The following is a 9,623-nucleotide window of genomic DNA, read 5'->3' on the forward strand; positions in this document are numbered from 1 at the left end:
AGAGTCATCTATAACTTCCCCATCCCAATTCCTCTCGCTTGTCTCCCAAATAGTTATACTACAATTTTTGATTCTCAGTACTTAATGTCTGAGTGTTAGAACTCTAGCAATGCGGACTTCATTATCGTTGTTAATTCATCACTGCAGAGCCAAATATTGCACTTTTTATTGTGTTTAACTACTACTTGTACTACCTGAAATTTTTCCTGGAATTGTGATACTTGTCCGATACTAAGTATCTCTCCTTTATATTTTCACATGCTCCATGGTATCTGTCAAATACCCAGTCATATTATTTTCCAAATGTCCAGACATTTGGGAAAATGTACCAATTTCATATCTCTCCTGAAGGCCTCTGTCCTCCACCCATTCTGGACTCATGCTGCAGACGTGAGGCACGGCTTTCAGCCTAGAATTCTCTTTGCTGCTCTCCTGTGTCAGATCCCTCTGTCCTAGGTCCCTGTACTGTCACTGAGATGTCTGATGGCATCCTCGTCTCCTTTCTGCTCCTTTATACGTGATTCATTCTCTCTCCATTGATAAAGATATAGATGTAGATGTAGGTACAGGTACAGGTACAGTTGTAGATGTAGATATACAGATATAGATATAGATATAGGTATAAGTATAGATATAGAAACAGATATAGATATAGATATAGACATATATATATAACTGATGTTTTCAAAGACCAGTTTCAATTTCATTGATTTATTTCTGCTGTTTGTCTCTGATTTCATTGAATTCCATGCTTATCTATATTGTTTTCTTCATTATGCACTGTTTTTGGGGTTTTATTAAAGTTAAACCTTAGATTACTGATTTTAGAAGTTCCTTCTGTTCTAAAATAACCATTGAATGACAAGTTTCCCTATTAACATTGCCTTAGTAGCATTTTCAAAATTTTGATTCATGGATCTTCATGCTCATTCAGTTCAAAATGTTAATTTCTAACTTAATTTGTGACTTCTTCTTTGACCCCTGTGATAGTTAGGTGTGGTTTAATTTTCTAATATTTGAAGATTATCTAGGTGTCTTTCCATAACTTATTTATAGGTTGTATCTGTTTGGTAAGGATTTATACTCTACATGATATCAACTTTTTAAAGGTATGGTGCTTATTTTTGTCAAGAATAGGTTGTATCTAGAAAACTGTTCCATATGCACCTGACAGATTGTGCATTCTGCTATTTCTACTTGGAGAGTTCTAAAAAATGTCAATTTGTGAGTATTTTCTATGTCGTCATTAATTTTCCCACTAGTTCTATCAAATAATAAAAGAGGAGTATTTCAATCTCCAGGTAATGGTGAACTTGTCTATTCCTCCTTTCAGTTTTGTCAGTTTGTATTTTGAAACTCTGTTAATAGATTAACTCACTAGGAAAATTATGATGTGTTGATGAATTAATTCCTTTATTATTATGAAATGTCCCTTCTTATTTATACTAATATTCCTTGCTTTGAGTCTACTTTTTTAATAATGATATAGTCAGTCTACTTTCTTTTGATTGATGTTTGCATAGTATATCTTTTTCCATTCTTATAGTTTTAGCTATCTGTGTCTTTATATTTAAAGTGTGTTCCTGGAAAAGCATATCATTAGGTAGTTCCTTTTATCTAATATGACATTCTGTGCATTTTAATTAGAATATTGAAAACGTTTGCATTTAACTCAGTTATCAATGTTTCTGAGTTTAAGTCTAACATCTTGCTATTGGTTTTCTGTTTCTACCAACTGCCCTTTATTCCACTTTTTCTTTTTTCTTGCTTTCTTTTGCACTGCGTGTCTTTGAAGATTATATTTGATCTCCAGGATTGGCTTAATATATATAGCTATTTTTTATTACTTAGCTGTTCTAGGTTTTACAATATTCATCCATTCTGGATTTGTCCATTTGGAGTGTGGCATGGAAAGTTCCTATATGCAGGAAGGCTGGTGCAATCATTGAGCTCCCATTGTTTGTCTCCCTCTTCTAAGGAATCTGTTGGGGGCTGCCTGTTGTCAAATGTAGGAAAAAAGTTGTTTCATATGCCTTCTCTGGTTTTCTAGATGTTCATGCTGCAAATACAATTCCAGTAGAGTTCATTCTTCATGGGTGGAAGTAGAAGTTCACTCATTAACCATTCTGAATAACGATGTTTTGAAATCCTTCAGATTAAAAAAAAAAAATTACCTTTTTCTCCCACATGGAACTTTTCTTTGCTCATCCATAAGGTGGAATAATAAAAACTAAGGATTAGAATAATTCTTTTTATTAAAGTTTATTGGGGTGACAATTGTTGGTAAAGTTACATAGATTTCAGGTGTACAATTCTGTATTAAATCATTTATAAATCCCATTGTGTGTTCACCACCCAGAGTCAGTTCTTCCATCACCATATATTTGATCCCCTTTACCCTTGTCTACCGCCCCCCACCCACCTTACCCTCTGGTAACCACCAAACTATTGTCTTTGTCTATGAGTTTTTGTTTCTCATTTATTTGTCTTGTTCTTTTGTTCTTTTTGGTTTATATACCACATATCAGTGAAATCATATGGTTCTCTGCTTTTCCTGTCTGACTTATTTCGCTTAGCATTATATTCTCAAGATCCATCCACGTTGTCACAAATGGTCCTATTTCATCTTTTCTTACCACTGAATAGTATTCCATTGTGTATATATGCCACAACTTCTTTATCCATTCATCTATCGAAGGACATTTTGGTTGTTTCCATGTCTTGGCCACCGTAAATAAACCTGCAATGAACTTTGGAGCACACGTCTTTATGGATAAATGTTTTCAGATTTTTTGGGTAGATACCCAGGAGTGGGATTGCTGGGTAATACGGTAATTCTATTTGTAATTTTTTGAGGAACCTCCACACTGCCTTCCATAACGGCTGCACCAGTCTGCATTCCCACCAACGATGTATGAGGGTTCCTTTTTCTCCACAGCCTCTCCGACTCTTGTTACTATTTGTCTTGTTGATGATAGCCATTCTGACTGGGGTGAGATGATATCGCATTGTGGTTTTTATTTGCATTTCTCTGATGATTAGTGATGTTGAGCATTTTTTCATATGTCTATTTACCATTTGTATGTCCTCTTTGGAGAAATGTCTCTTCAGGTCATCTGCCCGTTTTTCAATTGGGTTGTTTGTCTTTTTGTTGTTGAGTTGCATGAGTTCCTTGTATATTTTGGATATCAGCCCCTTATCGGAGGCACTGTTGGCAAAAAACTTTGTCCCATTCAGTTGGTTGCCTCTTTATTTTGTCGATGGTTTCTTTTGCTGTGCAGAAGCTTTTAAGTTTGATATAGTCCCATTCGTTTATTTGAGCTTTTACTTCCATTGCCTTTGGAGTCAAATTCATAAAATGCTCTTTGAACCCAAGGTCCATAAGTTTAGTACCTATGTTTTCTTCTATGCAGTTTATTGTTTCAGGTCTTATGCTTAAGTCTTTGATCCATTTTGAATTAATTTTGGTACATGGTGAGTGATAGCAGTCCAGTTTCATTCTTTTGCACGTGGCTTTCCAATTCTCCCAGCACCATTTATTGAAGAGGCTATCTTTTCTCCATTGAATGTTTTTTGCTTCTTTGTCAAAAATTATCTGTCCATATTTATGTGGTTTTATTTCTGAGTTCTCAATTCTATTCCATTGGTCTATGTATCTGTTTTTCTGCCAATACCATGCTGGTTTGATTATTGTTGCCCTGTAGTACAAGCTAAAGTCAGAGAGTGTGATACTTCCAGCATTGTTCTTTTTTCTGAAGATTGCTTTGGCTATTTGGGGTCTTCTGTGGTTCCAAACAAATCGGATGATTTTTTGTTCTATTTCTTTAAAAAATGCCATTGGGATTTTGATGGAGATTGCATTAAATCTGTATATTGCTTTGGGTAATATGGCCATTTTAACTATGTTGATTCTTCCAATCCATGAGCATGGAATGTCTTTCCATTTCTTTGTGTCTTCTTCAATTTTTAAAAAAAATGCCTTGTAGTTTTCAGCATATAGGTCTTTCACATCCTTGGTTAAGTTTACTCCCAAGTATTTTATTCTTTTTGCTGCAATTGCAAAAGGAATTGCTTTTTGTATTTCTTTTTCTGAGATTTCATTGTTAGTATATAGGAATGCAATGGACTTTTGTACGTTGATATTGCAGCTGGCAACTTTACTGTATTCATTGATTGTTTCTCGTTGATAGCTTTTTGGTGGCGTCTTTAGGGTTTTCTATATGCAGCATCATGTCATCTGCAAATAGTGACAATTTAACTTCTTCATTCCCAATTTGGATGCCAAAGAATAATTTTTAAGGTCATTCATCTAATGACCAATTTTGTTGAAAACTTGAGAAAGTTCAACATATGTCAGGCAAGTGATCTCTCAAAAACTCTTGCTCACTACTAGACAATTAGTCAACAGAATCTATCAAATTACTTGTAGCCAATTTAATCAAATTATCAGAAGCAAAATACTATCTGCTTTATAAATTATGTTTTCTTCCTTTTTTTTTCTTTCTCATCAGGTAGAAAAGACAAATGAAGGAAAATCATCATAAGACAATGCAAAGCCCAGGGACAGGAGTTGCTTCTCAAGACCAACATTTAAGTGCCATTTGACTTAGCTGCAGCAAGATTCCTGCCAGGGAGTCTCTTGCGTATCTGTGTATAATTACCATCAGCTACAAATCGTTTCTGCATTGGTCATTAGTTGACATTAAAAACAGACAAACAATAAGTAGTAATTTGGAAATCAAAGGCATAGAAACAGAAATATGGTGAAACAATGAGAGAGAATGTGATGATTCAGAAGATACAGTTGGTGTAAAGAGAGAAATTGGCCACAGATAAAGTGACCACAAAGGATACCAGCATTTAAGGGTATGCAAAGAGGGGGCATAAGAGAAAATATCCATTTCCCACTCAAATCATTTGCAAATTGCAGTATATTGTATTTCTAATTCCACCTACTTACTCTGCATCCTGATTCAACCTGAATCTTCCTGAGGTTACTCAGCACATGGAAAACAATCAACCTCAAATTGTTCCTCAGTGTCTTTAATTTCCTCAGGATAAACTGCATTTAACGCCAAATTTTCAAGATACGAAATTACTCTAGTTCCAATAAACACAAAATTATAAAGAAAACAAAACCTTTACTATCTGTAGCTGAACTTTACCACCTGCCCAGAAACACAGAGCTCAATGCCCAGAAATACCACAGATCAATAAATCAGAATTACTATAGGAGGAACCTGACATCAATATTTTTTAAAACTCTTCGGGTGATTACTAGTATAACTAAAACTAAGAATAACTATCCTAAAATCCCAAGCTCAGTGAAAAATTAGAACAAATTCCAGACACCTAAGGAAAATTCATATCTGTATAGCAACAGAATGTTTGGAAAATATTTCCATGTATTTTAATCATGGAATAAAATTGTGAATTGATATTATAATTCCATTTATTCTCAAATGTGGACATTGATTTGTCACCCAGTAATTCCTGAGCTTTAACTACTGGACTATACTATCTGGTATTGAAATAAGCTTGGCACACGTTTCATTTCATGGTAATATTTTGGGATTGCCTAGATGACAAGGGACAGTCTCTTACTGGGACAAAAGTCAACTCGAAACCTATAAGTAAAACACACTTGTATTCACCTATAGGGTAACTGAGGAACATGAGGGTGGTAAAGCTCTGGGGGAGAGTGGGTTTCTCACCTTCATTTCATCTGAATCACAGCAAAATTGTCTGAATCCTAGAAAGCATTAGAGGGAGTACAGACCCAGTCAGGAAAGAGGTCAAGCTCACTCAATAAGGAACAGATGTTGGACCCTAGCCTCACCACAAAGGCTCAGATGTAGCCTTTCATAGGCTCTTCTCTCTTATCCCCACAGGGCTCCCAAAGGAGAATGGCAACAGAAAATCACTCTGCAGTGACAGAGTTCATTCTTCGGGGATTAACAAATCAGCCAGAGCTCCAGCTCCCCCTCTTCCTCCTCTTCCTGGGGATCTACTCGGTCACCATGATAGGGAACCTGGGCATGATAACTCTGATTTGTGTGAATGCTCAGCTTCACACCCCCATGTACTACTTCCTCGGCAATCTGTCACTCCTGGATCTCTGCTACTCCTCTGTCATTACCCCTAAAATGCTGGTGAACTTCGTGTCAGAAAAGAACATCATCTCCTATGCCGGGTGCATGTCACAGCTCTACTTCTTCCTCGTGTTTGTCATTGCCGAGGGTTACATGCTCACAGTGATGGCCTATGACCGCTATGTCGCCATCTGTAGCCCTTTGCTTTACAACATCACCATGTCTCATCTTGTCTGCTCCCTGCTGGTGGCTGTGGTCTACCTCATGGGCCTCATTGGCTCCACCATTGAGGTTAGCCTCATGTTAAAACTGCCCTATTGTGAGGTTCTCATCAGTCATTACTTCTGTGACATCCTGCCCCTCATGAAGCTCTCCTGCTCTAGCACCCGTGATATTGAGATAACCATCTTCTTTTTGGCTGGATTCAACATCATAACCACCAGCTTAGCAGTCCTTGTTTCCTATGCCTTCATCTTCTCCAGCATCCTACACATCAGCACCAGAGAGGGACGGTCCAAAGCCTTCAGCACCTGCAGCTCCCACCTTGCAGCTGTGGGATTATTTTACGGGTCAGCTTCGTTCATGTACTTAAAACCCTCCACAGCCAGTTCCCTGGCCCAGGAGAACGTGGCCTCCGTGTTCTACACCACAGTGATCCCCATGCTGAACCCCCTCATCTATAGCTTGAGGAATAAGGAGGTAAAGGCTGCCATGCAGAAAACCCTGAGGAGAAAAATATTTTGATGCAGAAGTTATTATTCTTGCTCACTTTTATGAGTAAGTTTTTATAAATGCCAGCAGGAAGTCCTCTGCATACCCAGCCATGATGGCAAAAAAATCACTTCTCTACATGGTTCAGTGAATGCCTCCTTTTCTTCTTTCCACTTCCTTTCTTCTCTCTACTCTTATTGCTGTTTGAAGCCAGCTGATTTCAAGTTCATATTTTCATTCTCTTGGGATCCATTTTCTATATCTCGAGCCCTTTGGTAAATATTTACTTTCTTAATTGTAACTTAATGTACATTTTAAACTTTCAGCATTAAGTTTAAGAGTCATTCATTGTTTTATTACCTTTAGATAGAAAATATTACTCAACTCAATTCTTACTATTTTTTATCTGGGCATGCACAAGGCAAAGATAGGTGAATCTGAAAGTCACCAAGAGTAATACACAGCCCCTTTTTCCTCTAGACTCTTCCTTTCATCTCTTTCACTTATCTCTACTTATTCCTGCCCAAGAACTTCTACTGATCCCTTTATGTCATATCCTTAGTTACCATAAAAAGAATACTGGCTGCTAACATAGTTTTGGGTGTTTATTCTGAGTCATATAACTCTTCTAAATGCTTTATATGCATTATTTCAATTATATAGCACAACAGATAGATATGATTATAACCCCCATTTCACAGGTAAGGAAAGTTGGTTTGGTCACATAGATGGTAAGCAAGGACACTAGGATTTAAACCCAGGCCTAAGTGATTCCAGACCCCACACTCCTGGCTCTCAATCCTCTTTGCTTTATGCTAACGCTCCCTTTGTACAGCCTATTAAGCCTGCCTAGTTGTGCTCTTCAAATTTTGAATGCCTCCTGTGAATAATTTCTCAGACCCCGACTTTTATCATCCACCTTAGCCGCTTCCCATTTACAGGGAACCTCTTCAAGATGACTAAGGAAAGACTAGTGTTAGAGTGACAAACTTAATATAGTTTGAGAACTAAAAGACCTACATCCTGGAAAACACCTCAGTCCCAAACAAAAAAGAATGCTTGTTCATCCCAGATTACATGTGCTGCAGAATCTCTTGTCCTCCTTAAATAACTGATAGATCGATGGGCTAACTCATCAGTAAATCCAGTGGCCATGGGACAAAATGTCCCACTGTTCATCTAGTTTATAACAATATCAAGGATACTTGTTTTAGACCCAGCACCCTGAGAGAGTGCCAAGGATTTGTGGTCATCCTCTTGTCATTTCTAGCTATTTTGGGTATACTATTGTGCCAATTACCAGCTCATTATGGAAAACAGAAATAACTCTAGTTTTTTCAAGCAGAAAGAGATTCATACTTGCTTACAATTTTTTGAATGACTGGAGGAGTGGTGAGGGAGCCCCCAAAGTGACTCCACAATAGAGATCACCTGCTGCCACTGTGACCCCTGCCATCATGAAAAATACCTCTTGCACTCAAAAAACTGGTAACTAAACAACTGAACTCTAGTCTAAGCACTACATGGAAACTTGTTAGAAATGCAAATATGGGGGCTCCACATCTACAGAATTACTGGGTGGGGCCCAGCAATATGTGTTTTAATAAGCCTTTGGGTGATTCTCATATATGAGGTGTGATTATTAACTTTGTGAACTTGTTGCAACTCTGTTGCTAAACTTTTTTGATATCATAGGGATTATTCATTATGAATTTGTACCAACTTGACAAACAATTAACCAAGTTCACTATTTGGAAGTGCTGAAAAGGCTGCATGAAAAAGTTAGACAACCTGAACTTTTCATCAACAATTCATGGCTCTTTCATCACGACAATGCATCAGCTCACATGGCACTGTCTGTGGGGGAGTTTTTAGCCAGTAAACAAATAACTGTATTGGAACACCCTTCCTACTCACCTGATCAGGCTCCCCATGATTTCTTTTTTTACCTGAAGATAAAGGAAATATTGAAAGGAAGACATTTTGATGACATTCAGGACATCAAGGGTAATACAACGACAGCTCTGATGGCCATTCCAGAAAAAGAGTTCCAAAATTGCTTTGAAGGGTAGACTAGGCACTGGCATCAGTGCATAGCTTCCTAAGGGGAGTACTTCAAAGGTGACTGTAGTGATATTCAGCAATGAGGTATGTAGCACTTTTTCTAGGATGAGTTCGCGATGTTAATTGTCATTCCTCGTATACTGAAGTGTGAGACCTACCTCACTCCCACCTTTCAAATCTCACACAAATGCATTTAGCTAGTGCTACAAAGCAATATGAGATATGTAATTTTTAGCTTTTTCACCTGACTAAAAGGAGGATGGAAAAAATATTGAGAAAGACATTTCCAAGTGGCTACTCTACCCATTTCTCTTGACCTTCCTTCCGCAAGAGCTGAGACCTCTATCACTACATATCCCTCTAATTAGAAGGAAATATAGGAAAATATTTTTGTTATCTAAAGATGAGAAACTATAAAGCCAAATACATTGGTGAATTTATATAAAAAATTAGGATTTTTGTGTTCAGCAATGGACACTGGGGATAGAGTTCATAGAAATATAACAGAATGGAAGAAGATACCTAACTAGCTTATATTAGAAACTTCAACATTGACAGAAAATAAAATGGGCACAATATATAGAACAATTTATAGAAGAGGAAGCCTGAAGTGACTCCCCGCATAGGAGGAGATGCTCAAGCCAATTACTAATCAGAGAAGTGCAAAATAAAATAACAGGATATATCTTTGCACGCATCATTGGATAAATAAAGAGATAAATTGCAGTGGAGACTTTACAGCAGTTAGAAGCAAAG

At 37.3% G+C, this 9,623-nt stretch overlaps 1 protein-coding gene across 2 annotated transcripts; it reads left to right on the plus strand.

Annotated features, from left to right (window-relative positions):
- The first annotated feature begins 2,395 nt into the window (after positions 1 to 2,395).
- Positions 2,396 to 9,068, plus strand: LOC117017720 (olfactory receptor 8A1-like). Of its 2 annotated transcripts, none has more exons than XM_033098244.1 (2): positions 2,396 to 2,412; positions 5,894 to 6,836. In XM_033098244.1, the coding sequence occupies exon 2, from the start codon at positions 5,907 to 5,909 to the stop codon at positions 6,834 to 6,836; it is 930 nt and encodes a 309-aa protein (XP_032954135.1). In that variant the 5' UTR covers positions 2,396 to 2,412; positions 5,894 to 5,906. The 2 variants fall into 2 exon arrangements, with proteins under 2 accessions (XP_032954135.1, XP_032954136.1); XM_033098245.1 differs by lacking the exon at positions 2,396 to 2,412 and adding an exon at positions 9,051 to 9,068 and having other exon boundaries at positions 5,886 to 6,827.
- Positions 9,069 to 9,623: the final 555 nt, after the last annotated feature.

This window comes from Rhinolophus ferrumequinum, chromosome 25 (genome assembly GCF_004115265.2).
Source record: "Rhinolophus ferrumequinum isolate MPI-CBG mRhiFer1 chromosome 25, mRhiFer1_v1.p, whole genome shotgun sequence".
Classification (NCBI taxonomy): domain Eukaryota; kingdom Metazoa; phylum Chordata; class Mammalia; order Chiroptera; family Rhinolophidae; genus Rhinolophus; species Rhinolophus ferrumequinum.

Coding starts and splice junctions, on each gene's coding strand:
- LOC117017720 (XM_033098245.1), top strand. CDS start 5,907: ATGGCAACAGAAAATCACTCTGCAGTGACAGAGTTCATTCTTCGGGGA.